Raw genomic sequence first — 18,164 nt, forward strand, 5'->3', positions numbered from 1 at the left:
GAGTAGTTTAAATACCGGAGAAAATAATATCTTGATATATCAGATAGAGTAGTTTAGACACCGAAATAATTAATTATTTTTTAATCTAATATATAAATAATCATATATACCTTAATTGCTTCTATAATTATTTTTTAATTTAATATATAAATAATCATATATACCTTAATTGTTTCTAATATTATAATATATTTTTGTAAAAATTTATAAAAAGTATTGTATATTTTCAAATTTTATATAAAATATTCTATTTTTAATCGGGCTTTTCAAAATGTCTGGGTTTTTATCCGAGTTTTTTTATTTGGACTTTGTTAAATCCGGACTTTTATACAGATTTTTCGGATTTCGGGCCGGACCGGATTTTTGAGAAAAAAGAGGCCCATTTAAGGCTCACGGGCCGGGCTTTTTTCCAAATTGAACTTTTCGTACTTTTTTCTGGATCTGACCGATCGGATTTCGGGTTTCGAGTTTTTGGAACATCTCATTGAAGGATACTCTAGTTGTCATTATTTAATTTAAATTTTTTTGGGTCAAATTGATTTAAAGTTTATTAACTTTATAAACTTCAGATTACATTTTTTGGAAAAATACTCAATTTTATAAACGAAATATTGAAGAATCCATTATTATTCCGTTGAAAATAGAAGTGGTGTTCACCTGACCAAAAATAAAATAAAATGGCAAATTCTTAAAATTATAGGCACACTGAGTAGCCATGTTAAAAAGTCACCACCAGTAGAAAAACATTCATGTGTGAAATGGGAAAATTGATTACACATACCAAACTTCATATAATCTCCATTGATGAGTGCTTTCTTTCTACCTGCTTTATCCTTTTTTCTTCACAATATGATAGACTGACAGTTCTATATACAATGATCTTGCATACATTTTTATAAAGATTCATGTCTCAACTCCACAGTGCCTCTTTATTGAGCAATACTAATTCGATGAATCTTTGGAAATGCTCGGATTTGTTTTTAATAAAATTGATTGCGCTACACTAAATACCTCAACATGGATTTTGGATGCGGGATCCACAGAATCTCACCTGATATACAACATGAGTGTGATTTCTGGCTGAAGATCTTCAATTGTTCAATCTCAAAGGTGGTTATATAATACTTGGGTTCTTGTTATATAAATCGGTCAAATATATACATAAAATTAACAGGAACTCTTTTTTGGCACCAATATTTAATAAGAAAGTTTTGTATGAATAAGAAAAGCTCAAGTTATTTAAGAAATACCTATTAATAAAAAACCTAAACACTCTCCGCCTCTCTTTTTATCCCAGCATCACGCCTCCATCCTCGCTCTTAAATATCACAGCCCACGTGCGGGATTTTTATCAATTTATCGGGTGAAAAACTCCAAATCATTTTATTTATTTTTTCAATAATTTTCCTTTTAGGGAAGGATGAATCCATTTGATTAAGTTTGTTTTGTTTTTCTAAAACTCGTCATCACTCATCATGGCTTTGAATTGGTTTTGGATTGACTTTTTTCTTGGATTCAAACAGGCCTTATTAAATTCGAGAGTTAACCGCCTATCTTGTGATTTCAATTGTCGGATTTAAGTTTTTTTGAACTTTTATTTGTTTAGGTTTATTTTTTTTAAAAGAAAATTGTAATGGGATAAAAAAAACTATGTACAGGTGTACGAGATAAGCGAGTAATAAACTGAGCTGCAATAACTCGATTTTTGGCTTATTATTTTTAGACTGTTTTCGACTCAAATATTAATATAGATACCGCACGGCTTTTTATAATTAAACTAACACCTTTGTTCTTAAAAAAAGAAGAGCCCAAGTTTGATTTAATTGTAATATCAAATTTTTTATAATATATTTAAAAGTTTAAATAAATAGTCACCAACGTCAAACCGAGGTTAGTCTCGTCCCTACGCGTGTTTAATTAATTAGAAAATAAATAATAATAACAGTCGTCAAATATGTCTTGCACCCTCAAGCTTAAATTCCAACCAAAAAACTTCGTGCAATTAGTTATAAATCTCGTTAATTTTGTTTGAACCTCGTTTTTATAAGTAATTTAAGAAGATAGTAAAATCACGAACATAGAAATTTAAAAATGAGTATCTTGATAATCTCTTTTTTAAATATTTTTAAATCCACACTATAATTATAAATATTTATTGCATTTGATGTTGGACCTGCCCAAAAACACGTCGTATATATATGCACACGACGATTGTGTACTAACAATAATCATGGGATATTGATTTTCAAGAATATAAAGTATAGACAGCTAACTGTCAACATAATTTGATGTTAAATTAGTACTAGATAACGTGTGCGAAACATAAATCGGGTTAATTTATTTAAATAATTTTTTACCTTGCCCGTAGGGTTTACTCAGTGCGCACCCCCGAAGAGTAGCGGCTGCGGGTTACCTACGATAAAAAAAAAATATATAATAATATAGATGCTATGTCAAAATTTCTGATTTTTACTCACAAAACTCAATCCAAACTACCCAAACTATCCGGTGGTGGGAAGTATTGCCCAAAATACCCGTTAAACACGAATGTGGGCAATACGTGTAGTGAATATACATCACGAAGATATATGTTCTGTATATATTTAGGCATAAACATGTCGAACATGCATATTTTTATATTTTTTTTAATATATGATATACGCGTTGAAAATTCGTATTTAGCAAACTTAAAATTTTAATTGCAGTGATCACACGTAAGAAATATGTGTATATTTCAAACAAAATATTAGTACACATTAGTTGGCCGGTTTTTTAAAAGTGGGGTAATTCATGAATTTTCTCATTATACATCACCATAATTATCTCAATATATTATTTATTACAGTATAATTGATTATAAAAAAAATACAATTACAATATAATTCTAATAATAATATTAATTTATTGAAAAACAATTTACAACGGTACAAAATATATGAATCTAGCCCGCAAGGGTTGGCTCAGTTGGTTAAAGAGAGAAAAAATATCCTCTTGGTCACAGGTTCGAATCCCACGGGAGGAGAATTTATGATTATGCCTCCTGAGCCAGAGCCTGTCGCTTAAATGCGGCTTACCTTGGTTCACGTAGCCCGAAGGGTAGCGGCTGCGGGTTACCTACGATAAAAAAAATAAAAATATATGAATCTAGAGGTGAAATAAAGGTGAGAACAAATCAGATTTTAAAGTTATCGTTAATTCATTTATTATTTACAATTAATTTAAGAAAAGTAAAAACTTGTAATACGCGTGTAGTAAATACATTATTTGTATTAGAATTATAATGAAAAAGATTATAATAATATTAACGATTTCATTATTTCATTAAAAAATACTATAGAGTTATACAAAGTCATATGTGAAATAGGATTATCCAGCTGGAATAAAAATATAAATAATTATAATAAGATTTCAACAATTTAGTTACATTTCATTAAAAATAAAATAATATAAAGTTGTATTGGAAATAGAATGATTGAAGTGAAATCAAAATATGGGTTAAACAAAAATAAGGTGATATCAAATTTGGGACCATTTAAAAAAGGGTTTCGCTTATTAATAAAGTTACGATATTTGTGTTATGATTATAATAAAAAGATTATAATTGTTACACGATTTCAAATATTTTATTATTTCATTAAAATATACTATTGAATCATACCGAGTTGAAATCAATATAAGAATTGCAATTAAAAAATGGGTAAAATAATATGTATATAATATTATAAGTCAAATAGAAGTAAAAGAATAATAAAAAATATACATTCAGAGTTATAATAAAATTCAAAAGGGGTGAAACCAAAAGTTGAGGAAACCGAAAATAAGTGAAACCAAAGTACCACACTTATTAATAAAGGTTATTAATTATAATAAATAAAAAGATTATAACTATAATTCAATTTCAAAATTTTTATTATTTCATTAAAATATAACTATTGAGTCATATGAGAAATATGAATACTGAGTTGAAATCAATATAAGAATTATAATTAAAAAATGGGCAAAATAATATACATAATATTGTAAGTCATATAGAAATTAAAGAAGAATACTCGGTGATACTAAAAATCAAGAAATAGAATTCTACTAATTATACTAAATCAAAACGACTAAAAATAATATATTTTGAAATAGGAGTCTGTTACTTTATATATATTTATATATGGAATTAAGATGGTCCGAGTATTGCTTAGAAATCAAGAAGTATAACAAAAAAATATAATTTTAATAATTATATTAAAGAAAGTATATGATTCGAAAAGGTTAAAAAATATATATTTAAGTTTGTTATAGTACATCTAATATATTATATATTGAATCAGCAATATCAAACGAAATTAGGAATATAAAGGTTAAAGCCAAAAGGGTGAAATCAAACTTAATATAATCACAAGAATTGTAGAAGTATAATATAACAAAAAAAAATCAAATTTAATAGAATCATAAAACATGTAGAAATATATGATATAACCAAAAATTTTAGTAAAAATTAAAAGACATGTAAAATTATAAGATATATACATGAAGTGAAACCAAAAGAAAAGAATGCTCAAAATACACTACTTTTCAGCTACAACTGCCCAAAATGCCTACTGGCGGTAAGTTCGCCCAAAATACCCGTTGAATACGAATCCAGGACATGCGTAGTCCATTATTTTTTTTAAAAATAAAAATACGCATTATGTACATGCGTATTCTTTTAAAAAAATTAAAGAAATACGCATTACAAGAATGCGTATTCACTAAAAAACAAAGGTAAATACATATTTCTATGATGCATATCTTTTGTTATTTATAAAAAAAGGAATGCACATGTACAAAATGCGTGTTCAGTGGTTATTTTAGGCAGTCCCGCCAAACGGTATTTTGGGTACAAACCTCCCAGATGACGGATATTTTAATTTTTCACCCAACCAAAAGTCGGTGTTATCAGAAATTGGTGAAATCAAAATGTTTCGCTTATTAATAAAGGTTATTAATTAATTAGCCTAGAGTTGTAATTTGTGAACTTATAAATTTTTAATTCCATTTACCGGACAGGGGTTTAATGATTCTGAATATGATATAATTTTTGGGAGTGTAAATAAATTTAATCTTGAATTATTTTTGACTTTTTATTAAGCATTTGCACAGTCCAGGATTAATAGTTACTGGTAGGCCGTAGCCTATGTTAGTTTTCGTGGTCCTATGGCCATATTATAATAAAGATGAGCGTACCTCCTATAAACGACAATGCGTAAAGTCCTCCTCTCTTTCTCAATATTTCTCTCTCAAAGTTTAGCTCAGCTCTGTAATTTCATTTTTCAAATTAAGCCCTTGTGACATGTTGTTCACTTGTGCTAGAATATAAAAATTCCAGTCCCTAATAAATTATCAACCAAAATTTAGTGTACATATTTATAACAAAATGGAAAGTACAGATTCATCAGCAGGGTCTCAGCAGCAGCCGCAGCTCCCACCAGGGTTCCGCTTTCACCCCACCGACGAAGAGCTCGTCGTTCACTACCTTAAGAAAAAGGCTGCCTCTGCTCCTCTTCCTGTTTCCATCATCGCTGAAGTCGATCTTTATAAGTTCGATCCGTGGGAATTGCCAGGTGATTTATAAATACGTGAATATTTGTGTACAAGGTGATAATCATTTAATTATGAGGATGATGTGTTATGTTATTATATTGGAGATTTGTGATGATGTGTTCTGGTTTGAAAAATGCAGCAAAGGCTTCGTTCGGGGAGCAGGAATGGTACTTTTTCAGTCCAAGGGATCGGAAGTACCCTAATGGCGCCAGGCCAAATCGGGCAGCAACTTCAGGGTATTGGAAGGCCACTGGAACTGATAAGCCGGTGCTCACAACCAGTAGCACCGGAGGATCTCAGAAGGTAGGTGTTAAGAAGGCACTTGTTTTTTATGGAGGAAAGCCACCAAAAGGGATTAAAACCAATTGGATCATGCATGAATATCGTCTCGCTGATAATAATAAGTCTACCAACATGAAGCCTCCTGGTTGCGACATGGCAAATAATAAAAAAGGATCCTTGAGGGTATGTACTATTATTAAATTTCCCAAGCCGTTTGTTAATTTTATTTCTATTTATGATTTTTTTTTAGTTGTGTGTGTATAAGCAGCTAGTTCTAGTTTGTTAATTTTATGGATGATTTAATTTTAATAACTGTAGCTTGATGATTGGGTGTTATGCCGAATCTACAAAAAGAATAATAGCCAAAGGCCATTAATGGAACATGAAGGTTGTGAGTCTTTGGGGGATATGATGATATTAGGATCAATGCAATCTGAACCCTGCATACAAATTGGCCAACATCATCCCAAGTTTTCGGCAAGTTATGGTGCAATGCTTGAAAATGAGCAAAGCATGCTACAAAATATGATGAACAACAGCGACTCTTCCATCTCTCTTTCGGCTACTTCAAAGTCACATCTTTCATTGCCTTCACCGAATCTCATGTCTATTAAACGCGGTTTATTTTGGGAGGACGACGGAGGGCCATCTTCATCAAACAAGAGATTCCTCACCGCGGATCATCAGAATCACGAAGACGGAAGGACTGGTCAGGAGGATAACGGTTCGATGGCTAGTTTTCTGGGTCAGTACCCACAAACTGATCAACCGCTACATCAACAGGGACCAATGCTTGGCAATCTCGGTGATGGAGTTTTCAGACAGCAGAATTTCAATCAGTTACCGAACAACATGAATTGGTACACTTGAATCTATCACTTAATTAATTTAATGAACTTTGCTTTAATCTGCGATTTATATACATGATATATGCATATTAGGTGGTGTAATATTATAAGGTAAGTAGTATAATTGTTGAGGATTTTGTAACTATTTGAAGACTGCGGAAATGTTTGTGTTAGCTAGATGATCCATCAAGTTACTGCAGAAGTTTAAGTTCTCATGATATAGATATTTGTATAGGCGTTTGTAATTTAATGTTGTTTACATAAAGAGTGTGAAGCTCCTTGGTGATGTAGAAAAATAAAACCAACCTTTATAAACACATACACTAGTTACTGTATTTAATCTTTTCAGTTGTAATGTTTATACAGTGTGCTTTTATATACTTAAGTTCATGTTCTTTTTGTGTAATTTTCTTGTAAAGTTAATTCATTTTAAAAAAGAAAGTGAATTAGCAGAGGCATATATATAGACAGCCCGAGCTTCTGTATCTAGGGCACCCTAAAAACACTGCACATTTGCATGTGGGAGAGGAATGGTTTTAGCAAGTTGTTAGACCTAGTCTCATGTTTCAGCAAGTATATGGCCGTTAACAGATAGATTTTTAAAATGAACTTGATTATTATTAGCATTCATGCTTAATCACTGTATACATTTGGTCCTTACAAATTTCAATGTATTTACACAATAGGTTGAAAGAAACACAACCTTAATTAGCTTATATGTGAATTTGTGGAGGCATATGCATGTGAGAATCGGTTTAATTTATTAAAAGTAAATTCTGCAAAAGGATAAGTAGAAAGGCTTGCTTGGAACTTCCATTTTTTTCCCGGACCAACTCCTAATTAAATTAGCTAGAAATACTCCATTAATATTTCCTCCAAGAATTACTATACAAATTTGATCTTTAGTATTTTATACATCATATATATTTTCGTTATGCATTTTAAAAGCCGCAACCTTTCTCTCACACACACATATGTATTTATACGCAGTATGGATGGAGTTTTAGTACTAACTAAATGTACATAACCAGAAATAATAAAAAGAAGCACAAAAAGAAGCTTATCCTAGGGTCATATTAAATGTGTTTGATTGACATCTGCGAAAGGGAAGGGATTGTAAAAGAAAGGAATATGTTGTTCATACATTATCAGATCAAATGTAAAAAGGTCCATGCATTTTCTCCAAAGCTAGCTCGCTGACATAATGTTATCTTGATTAATGATAGTTCAGTAGATATGATCTTTCTACAGGATATATATTACTATATAAAATACCTGCATACATGATATCTCATCTCACAGGCTTGAAAAAAAATTCTACTGATTTTTTCCGAAAGTATTTACTGGTTTTGCAAAATCAATAAGGATTTCAGTTATTACTAATTTGTTAAAAGAATTGGACGTACTCATTTATCTTACTCAGACGAATGAGATAATAACATGATGTACGCAACCTTAACCTGCTTATCCAATTATTAATACTAATAAAATCCTAAAAAGGGTATTTCTCTAATACTGAGCTTTTAGAGGGATTGATTCTATGACATGGTTTCAATAAACTGGTATCATACCTCAGGCTCACGGAGTATTCAAGTTCGATCTCTGCCACCCTAATATTTCTTACAGTTTATCGTTGCATGAAAGGTAAATTAATGCTTCAAAAATAGGTTTCATGATCCACTTTTCAACCCAAAAATAAGTTTTCAAGTGAGATAGAATATTAAAATATTAATATAAGATCTTGGATCCAAACCCTTCCTCTAACAACCTGAGATTTTAGAGCAACCGGTTCCTTAAACCTGGTCACAATCTCTTAACCGAGCTCCTTGATGGTATCCATATATAAAATTCTTGGTGATAATCAATTTGGTTTATCTCTAAGTTGATCTTGAAATTAGAATAGATATATCCGAGGGAGTTGGTTGTCATGATCTTTCACGGCCGGAGCATGCATGAAAAGACCAATAGGCCCAGATAAAATATTAAACATACAGATTCGATTAGCAAAGAGAGGAGTAAGTTGTTGACAACAAGAATGGCTGTAGGGCTTCCTCTTGTGCTGACTTTAGGGACCATCAAATCATGTTTAACAAAGAATCATTATCTTCTAACCACACAATATTTATGTGTTTTTTATTTTGTTAATTGCAACTTTCCATTCTTAGTAAAGAGTACAGAACTGCTTTAATACGTATCATATCATTAGTGGCTTAATTTGGCATTAGATAATATGCCATAATATATGATCATGAAGCACTGAATATCTTCTTCCTGTGCTTAAAAATCATTAGCCGGGCCTTAAATCTTCTCCGTCGATTTGGTGAATGGGTGTCAGCTATACGGCATATACGAAAATATAAGCGTATACGTACGTTTAATACCAAGTATGTATACTTACGTGTGTACATGAAATATGGAGTAAATACACCATTAATTCGCAAATTAATTGGAAAACCATTTGTATACGTATAGATGCTGATATTTTTCACCGTTTAACATCACAGAAAGCTATTTTAATACCTTTTTAGGGCAACGTCAATTTTGAATAATAAAGAATCAACGTAAAAGTTTCCATCAGTCGGTACTTACTGGTGGTGGTTTGGAGAGTCTTTGGAGATGGATAGATATATATGAATTGAATTTAAGATGATCGAATCAGCTGGGATGAGAAATGCTATAGTCAAGTTCCAGAACCTAGATGGATAGATATATATGAAATGCTATGGCCGAGCATGCCCACGGGACATTCTATACATATCTATAACGTAATATTATAAGTAAAACATGATTTCGTTTAGTCGGTGTTTGGTCGGTTGGTTAACACCTTCCTAAAAAATATGTTAACAACTTCCAAAATAAAGTTTAAACAAATATAATTTAATTAAAAATATTAAATCATGTATATAATATAACTATAAACTCTATGAATTATTATTTAACTTAATTTATAATTGCATTCAACTTCTTTCTTACCTCTTTTGTAAGAAATCAAATACTTTCAAAATTAATTTTAGTAATTCAAATTACAATATAACAAAATAATTAATAAATCAAGAAAATTTTTAAAAATAATACCAAGTCATCCACTTATACCACTCTTATTCAAGACTGCCAATTTCCTATAGGCTCTGCACCAGCACAACAAAGCGACCTATAGACTGTAGTAAGATGTCATTTTAAGATTTTAATTATCTAAAATTTGAATCCTTCAATAATATGATGTATACAAAATAATACGTAAATATTTGAACTTCATTATTTTCAATCTCGAATAAGTGGAAAAACATTGGAAATACATAGACCGCTGCGTGATAGTGCATCTACACGCTTATTATTTTTTATAATTTATATAAAATAAAAAAATAAAAATTTCAAATATTATAATTAGCTCGTGCATTCATGGGTTATAGGCTAGTATACTATATATAGACCAAATATTATAAGTTTGGTAGTCGGTCGTTCGGTACTTGCTGAAATTACTTAATTATCCTTAATTAATTAGTGTATATCTAATTGCTTAGTTAGTCGATCGGTCAATTCCAATTCTTATCGATATTGGAGTCAACTTTCTCAATCAATTTAAATTCTATTTTATATCCAACCCTATATTATTATTAATTGATATTAAAGTCAATTTTTTCTACCAATTCTAAATTCTAATTCATATTTAGTTCTATATTATTCTAATTGATATTTCGGACTAAAATAAATTTAAGCAAAGTAAATATAATTGTTGAATTTAGTTAATATAATGTGCATCGGGTTAAGAAAAAATAATAAATATTATCGCTCAGTCAAAAAAATTTATATTATATTGAACTAGGATAAACGAAATAATATTTATTAGAGATTTGACAGAGATACTTGAAGGCATCTATCCATACCACCATCATTAATATTGATAATAATCCTCTTCTGCAAGTAGTTTTCAAATTTACCACTACTGACCTGATGGTGTTGATAGTCTTGGCCAATGCTCTCTTGTATGTGATGTAGTTGTTTCGAAGAGACATCCTCAGGACTGCAAAAAGTTCACTAAATTCTTGATCTTGATTTTGTCCTTCTGCAGCCGTGATGAGTCTGTCTTTTCCTACATCTGGAAATTATTGAGTTTATGAAGAGCTTTGGCCAACTATAATAGGCTCTTTTGATTTCCCAGCAACCCTGGACTGTTGGATCCTAGCCTCAATCTCCCCCTTAGTCTTGGAAACATGCATGATGAGATGAGTTGGTACAGACTCAGGAAGTACAGACAATGGAATATTAAGCTTAACCATGATGGCTCCCAATGCAACATAATTTTACATTTGTAAGTGCTTGTGGGGGTCCACCAAAGCTTGAATGTCTGCCTGTTGACTCTGCACTAATGTAGTGAGAGCTTGCACTTAAGCTTTTAGGTTGGTGTTGGAGGTTTGCAGAGTTGAGGCTTGATCTTGAAGAGCCTGAATTTGAAGATTTGTAGATATGGAAGTAGGTGGTTGAGAGCTTGAAGCTATAGAAGATCCAAAGGTTTCTTCCACATCTTGTTTGATACCCTCCATGAGCAGTGCGGAAGGCTCATATCTTCTTTGGTGAAGCTGATTCGACTTGAGCTTTGTGTCATTTGAACTTGTGATTTGTTGTTGAACCACTTCATGGAGAGCAATGGAAGATTGTCTGAGATTTTTGACATCTTTTTCCATAAAAGTCATATCTAGCCTTGCCATTTGGTCAGCAAAATGTTTGAACTTTGAGGTGATCTTGACTTGAGAAGGTATGATCTCATCCATCATCTCTTTCACCAACTTCCCTACCTTGTCTTCATGACCAGTCAGCTTTAGTTATAGAGCTTTGCCAAATAGGTGAAAAGCCTTGAGTTGAGCTTTGTAAACTTCAGTGATTGCATCATAAACATCTTGTGGAGTCAAGTCCTTCTCATTACTTCCCAGAATAGTATTATATTCATCCCTAAACCTAGCCAAGACTTGATCCATCTCCAAAAAAAAATCCTTAGACAGCCACACATTTACATTCCCATCTTGATATGCATCATTAAACTTCTTCTTTGTATGTTAGAAGAATGGCTTGATAGTCCTGGTTGCTCATATCTGAAGTAAGTATATGTTGTGAAATGTTGGCTAGTCCAGAAATCTGCTCAACAAGAAGATCATCCACAGTTGTAGGTTGAGAATCTGTTGTCTGTAACCATTGTAAAATAAGATGTGGTTATTGAGGTTGAGAGGTTGAAGGTTGATGTGTAGGGTCAGAACCACCTGTGGCAGGAGTCACAGTTTGACTCACAGATTCTCTGTGTTTCTGACAGTGTGTTGTCCTCCACTTGTAGTGGGAACCTCCAATTGAATTAGAGGGGATTTGACTGAGTTACTTTCATGTATACCAACCTCAAACCCTTGTGCTTCTTGCGAAGCACTGTCACATGAATGTGATATGTTTGCTTCTCCCATAGCAGGGTCATTGGCAATTGTACTCCCAGCTTCAATTGTTAGAGAAATTTCAGTCAGGATTTTGAGAGGAGTTGTTCCTGTATTAGGTGTTGAGTGGCATTTATGACACTTTATTACGCTCCATGAAGCTTTAAATTGGTGTAAATGTACTTAAGTTGTTGGTGTTTTAATGTGTTTTCTAGTATTTTTGCATTTCAGGCATTATTCTAAGAATCAGGTGAATTAGCATTGTTTTAGTGCTAATATGGTGTTAGGATGATGTCCAAAGAATAAAGCTCCGGAAGCCAACTTGATTGTAGCAGAAATTAAATAAATTCAGAAGTTTTTCCAGAAGCACGGCGTGCCCGCGTTGGTCTAGCGCGCGACCGCTCTCACTTGTCAGAAAGCCAGCGCGGCCGCGCTGATGAAGCGCGCGGCCGCGCCGGGCCGGGATCCCAGAATCCTGATTCTAGTTGATTTACAATTGGAGGATTTATATCTTGCATGGGCTGCTATTTATACTTAAATAAAGGACATTTTCTAGAGAGACAGATATACCAGAGCACTAGGAGAGCCGTAAGAAGACCGTGTTAGCACAATTCAACGAAGACGAAGAAGATCTTATTTTTACTTGTGAATCTTTGTTCTAAGTTGTAACTTGGATGCTAGTTTTCTTATTCATGAACCTTACTCTTATTTCGTACTTTGGTTTTATTATTTATTCTGTATAAAGACTACGTTTATTATACCATGCTTTCATCGGAACCCACGTTGATGATGAGTCCGATTATGGGCTAATCGTTATCGTGTGGTTCTAGCGGATTTATTTATGAATTTCTTTAGTTAATTTGTTTCGATACCTTAGTGTGTGGTGATTGTATGATAACCTAGTATTTGTTATGCTTATTCGTCTTATGAGCGTCACAAACTTATAGGATAGTGTGTTAATTCTTAATGAAGAGACAGTAAAGTTAAGGGTTTAGAACTTGCCATGCTAGCATAGGTTCATGTGTTATTGTTATGCATGATTTGTAGGTAATTTTAACCATCTTACTTGTCCTATGTAATCACGATAGATAACTTGTGCATTAAACCGCTATGTTGTCAAATTCTATAGACATATAGGGTCTCAATATGAATGGTGTCTATTTAGCTTTTATCGCTTTTGTGGATGTCTGATAGTATGGTATTCGTGCAACGAAAGTTGGCGTTTACTAGTTTCGTGTTATCTGATTAGTGTCATCACCATTACATGCTAAGGTTAAGAACAATAAAGCTATTGAATGAAGTATTTAAGGAAGTTAGAATCCCATGTTTGTCATATTTATTAATTCAACCATTGTTATTCTCTTAGTTATAATTGTTAGTTTAATTCTTATTTATAAAACAATCCTAAATTGTTATAGTCTTAGCATTGGATAATAACCATATCATTGGTATATAAGTGTATAAATTAATTAGTTAACCAAAGTCAGTCTCTGTGGGAACGAACTATAAATAATTATATATTACTTATGAATGCGTATACTTGCGTATATTATTAGCGCGTGTTTAGCGACTAACAAGTTTTTGGCGCCGCTGCCGGGGACTGCAGTGTTAATTTTTTTTGTTTATGTGTTTGTCATCAGTGATCGTTAAAGTTTATTGACTCATACATTGTTACTTATCTGTTTTCTTGTCTTATTTCAGGTACTCTAGTGAGCGTGTATGCATACGCGTTCGCGGTCTCGTAAGAGAACTCTGGATAAAGCCGAGGAAGAAGTTGTAGTGGTTCGAAGGGAAGTTTTTGAGGAAGAAGAGAAAGTCGAGGAACCAGCTTTAGTAGTGATGGGAGCAGAAATTCCTAAGGCTTTGATGGACTATTCTCAGCCTAAGATCAATGATTTTCAGTCAAGCATCATCAGGCCAGCCATCTCGGCTAACGCTTTTAAGATCAAGTCAAGCACGATTCAGATGATACAGAACTCAGTTCAGTTTGGGGGTTCTCCTACTGAAGACCCCAACATGCACATCAGGGATTTCATTGAGATATGCGATACTTTCAAGTTCAATGGTGTGACTGAAGATGCTATCAAGTTGCGACTCTTCTTATTCTCTCTGAGGGATAAAGCGAAGTGCTGGTTACATTTTCTATCATCAGGGTCTATCACCACATGGGAGGATCTTGCTCAAAATTTTCTCACTAAATTCTTCCCTATGGCCAAGACTGCTGCAATCAGGAATGCTTTTACTCAGTTTGCTCAGCAAACTGTTGAATCTCTGTCTGAGGCTTGGGATCGATATAAGGAGATGCTAAGGAAGTGCCCATACCATGGCATGCCTGATTGGATGATTATAAACTGTTTCTACAATGGATTGGGTGCTACTTCTAGACCCATGCTCGATGCAGCATCAGGAGGAGCCTTGTGGGATAAAATCTATAATAAATTTTATGAATTGATTGAACTGATGGCTGCTAATGAATACCAGAATCCTTCTCAGAGACTGACTCAGGGAAAAGTAGCAGAAATTCTGGAGTTGGATGCAGCAACTGCTATAGCTGCCCAACTTAAGGCTTTGACGATGAAGGTGAACACTTTGGCCAATTATGGAGTTAATCAAATTACTAGTGTCTGTGAGCTTTGTGCTGGTGCCCATGAGACTGATCAGTGTGCTATTTCTAGTGAATCAGCTCAGTTTGTGAGCAATTTTCAGTGATCCCAGTAACCTGTGCCAGCCACTTATCATCCCAACAACCGTAATCATCCTAATTTCAGCTGGAGCAACGCTCAGAAGGAGGTTCAATAGCCTTATCAGCAGTACCCAGCTAAGCAGTACAACCCCCTGGTTTTCAGCAACCGCAATATGTACCAAGGTAGCAACTTCAGCTGCAAACAAGCTAACGGAAAATCTGAATTAGAGGAGTTGAAGCTTATGTACAAGAGTCAAGTTGTTTCTATCAAGACCTTGGAAAATTAAATTGGACAAATTGCCAATGCCTTGCTAAATCGTCAACCTGGTACATTACCTAGTGACACTAAAGTGCCAGGAAATAGGGAAGCTAATGAGCTGGTGAAGGCAATCACTTTGAGGTCTGGAAAGGTTGTGAATCTCGAACAAACTCAAGTTTCGAATGAAGAAGCTGGGGATGAAGAAGAAGTAGAGTAGCAGGAAGCAGAAGTGGAACCAAGGAAGACTACTGTTGAGCACACTCTTCCTGAGGGTAATACAGGGGAGAAACAGATCTATCCTCCACCGCCTTTTTCTAAGCGGCTGCAGAAGAAAAAGCTGGATAAACAATTTGAGAAGTTTCTGAAGGTGTTCAAGAAACTTCATATCAACATACCTTTCACTGAGGCTCTTGAGCAAATGCCTAGTTACGCAAAGTTTATGAAAGATATTCTCTCTCGGAAAGTGAAGCTTGATGATTTAGAGACTATCGCTCTCACGGAGGAATGCAGTGCAGTGTTACAACAGAAGTTGCCTCTGAAGCTTAAAGATTTAGGAAGCTTCACTATTCTATGCACTATTGAAAAAGTGTCTTTTGACAGATGCTTATATGACTTGGGAGCTAGCATCAATCTAATGCCTTTGTCAATATTCAAGAAGTTGTATCTGCCTGATCCAAAACCAACTTATATGACTTTGCAGTTGGCCGACCGTTCTATTACATATCCGCGAGGTATCGTGGAGGATGTCTTGGTCAAGGTTGATAAACTCATTTTCCCTGCTGATTTTGTAATTCTTGATTTCGAGGAGGATAAGAAGATTTCTATAATTTTGGGAAGACCTTTCTTGGCGACTGGCCGAACCTTGATAGATTTACAGAAGGGTGAGCTTACAATGCGAGTACTGGATCAGGATGTGATTTTTAATGTGTTCAATGCTATGAAATTTCCTACGAAAAATAAGGAGTGCTTAAAAGTGGAATTGGTCGATTATGTGGTTACTTCAGAACTTGATCAATTGTTAAGGTCTGATGCCTTAGAGAAGGCCTTATTGGGGAATTCAGATAGTGAAGATGATGAAGGTGAATAGTAATTACAATATCTGAATGCGTCTCCCCGAAAGAGGAAGATTGATATGCCTTTTGAATCTCTTGGAATGGAGGAATTGAACAAAGCTCCTAAATGCCTCAAGCCATCTATTGAGGAAGCTCCTACTCTTGATCTTAATCCTTTACCTGAACATTTGAGGTATGCATTTTTAGGTGATGCATCTACTTTGCCTGTTATTATTGCATCTGACCTTTCAGGTAGCGATGGGGATAAGCTTTTGAGGATTCTAAGAGAGTTCAAATCGGCAATTGGATGGACTATAGCAGATATTAAGGGAATCAACCCTTCTTATTGCATGCATAAAATTCTGCTAGAGGAAGGTAGCAAGCCTACGGTTGAGCAGCAAAGAAGACTTAATCCCATCATGAAGGAAGTAGTGAAGAAATAAATTCTTAAGTGGCTGGATGCAGGGATTATTTATCCCATTTCTGACAGTTCTTGGGTGATTCCAGTTCAGTGTGTACCGAAGAAGGGAGGTATCACGGTTGTTGCTAATGAGAAGAATGAGCTAAATCCTACTCGAACAGTCACGTGATGGAGAGTTTGTATGGACTACAGGAAGCTGAACAAGGCCACTAGGAAGGATCACTTCCCTCTGCCTTTCATTGACAAGATGCTTGACCGATTGGCTGGTCACGAGTATTACTATCTTCTGGATGGTTATTCGGGTTACAATTAGATTTGTATCGCTCCAGAAGATCAGGAGAAGACTATCGCCTTCAGACGAGTTTCTTTTGGTCTGCGTGGTGTACCAATCACATTTCAGAGATGTATGATGGCCATCTATTCTGATATGATTGGCCAGAATATGGAGGTGTTCATGGACGACTTCTCTGTATTTGGCGATTCTTTTGACGAATGCTTGCAGAATCTTGGACATGTTCTCAAGAGGTGTGTTGAGACCAACTTGGTTCTCAATTGGGAGAAATGTCACTTTATGGTGCGATATGGCATTATTCTTGGGCACAAGGTTTTTAGTAAGGGTCTTGAGGTGGACAAGGCTAAGGTGGGGGTCATTGAAAATCTTCCTCCACCAATTTCTGTTAAGGGAATTCGCAGTTTTCTTGGTCATGCGGGTTTCTGTAGGCGTTTCATCAAGGACTTCTCTAAGATTTCGAAGCTATTGTGCAGTTTGCTAGAGAAATATGTCTCTTTCAAGTTTGATGACGAGTGTCTTGCCGCTTTTGAGACATTGAAGAAGAGTTTAATCATGACACCTGTCATAACTGCACCTGACTGGAATGAACCTTTTGAGATGATGTGCGATGCAAGTGATTATGCAGTTGGAGCAGTTCTTGGGCAGAGAAAGAACAACATATTTCATGTGGTCTACTACGCTAGTAAGACCTTGAATGGTGCTCAACTGAATTACACCACTACTGAGAAAGAACTTTTGGCTATCGTTTATGGTTTTGAGAAGTTTCGATCTTATCTACTTGGGACGAAGGTGACTATTTTCACTGATCACGCTACAATTCGTTATCTCGTCTCGAAGAAGGACTCGAAGCCTAGATTGATTAGATGGGTTCTTTTGCTTCAAGAATTTAAATTAGAGATCAAGGACAGAAAGGGGATTGAAAATCAAGTCGCTGATCATTTTTCGCGTTTGGAGAACCCTAATGCTACTTCACTGGACAAGACATTGATAAATGAGTCTTTTCCCGATGAACAGTTGTTTGGAGTGAAAGAGGAAGAACCGTGGTTCACAGACATTGTGAACTACCTTGTGAGTAATATCATGCCTCCTGACTTATCGTACGCTCAAAGGAAGAAGTTTCTGTATGAAGTGAAGTGGTATATGTGGGATGAGCCATTTTTTTTACAAGGAGCTGACCAAATCATTAGGAGATGTATTCCTTACAGCGAAACGGGGGGAATATTGTGAGATTGCCACTCAACGGCTTATTGAGGACACTATGGTGGAGAAAAGACAGCATCTCGTAATCTTGTGAGATTGCCACTCGTAGCAATAGAAATAGAAAAGTATGTAATCGTCAGGATGA

At 34.4% G+C, this 18,164-nt stretch overlaps 1 protein-coding gene and 1 non-coding gene across 3 annotated transcripts; one reads left to right on the forward strand and one right to left on the reverse strand.

Annotated features, from left to right (window-relative positions):
* The first annotated feature begins 5,208 nt into the window (after positions 1-5,208).
* LOC141721228 (NAC transcription factor 25-like) lies at positions 5,209-7,095 on the forward strand. 2 transcript variants are annotated; one of them, XM_074524052.1, is made up of 3 exons: positions 5,209-5,591; positions 5,711-6,036; positions 6,208-7,095. In XM_074524052.1, exons 1-3 carry the CDS (start codon positions 5,405-5,407, stop codon positions 6,721-6,723), a joined length of 1,029 nt encoding a protein of 342 aa, XP_074380153.1. In that variant the 5' UTR covers positions 5,209-5,404; the 3' UTR covers positions 6,724-7,095. The 2 variants fall into 2 exon arrangements, with proteins under 2 accessions (XP_074380153.1, XP_074380151.1); XM_074524050.1 differs by having other exon boundaries at positions 5,210-5,591; positions 6,172-7,095.
* Positions 7,096-14,335: 7,240 nt separating this feature from the next.
* Positions 14,336-14,442, reverse strand: LOC141723046 (small nucleolar RNA R71). Its single transcript, XR_012576039.1, has one exon. It is a non-coding gene; the product is annotated as a small nucleolar RNA R71 (small nucleolar RNA).
* Positions 14,443-18,164: the final 3,722 nt, after the last annotated feature.

Source organism: Apium graveolens, chromosome 4 (genome assembly GCF_009905375.1).
Source record: "Apium graveolens cultivar Ventura chromosome 4, ASM990537v1, whole genome shotgun sequence".
NCBI lineage: Eukaryota > Viridiplantae > Streptophyta > Magnoliopsida > Apiales > Apiaceae > Apium > Apium graveolens.

Coding starts and splice junctions, on each gene's coding strand:
- LOC141721228 (XM_074524050.1), top strand. CDS start 5,405: ATGGAAAGTACAGATTCATCAGCAGGGTCTCAGCAGCAGCCGCAGCTC. Junction 5,592..5,710: donor CGATCCGTGGGAATTGCCAG/GTGATTTATAAA, acceptor TGAAAAATGCAG/CAAAGGCTTCGTTCGGGGAG. Junction 6,037..6,171: donor ATAAAAAAGGATCCTTGAGG/GTATGTACTATT, acceptor TAATAACTGTAG/CTTGATGATTGGGTGTTATG.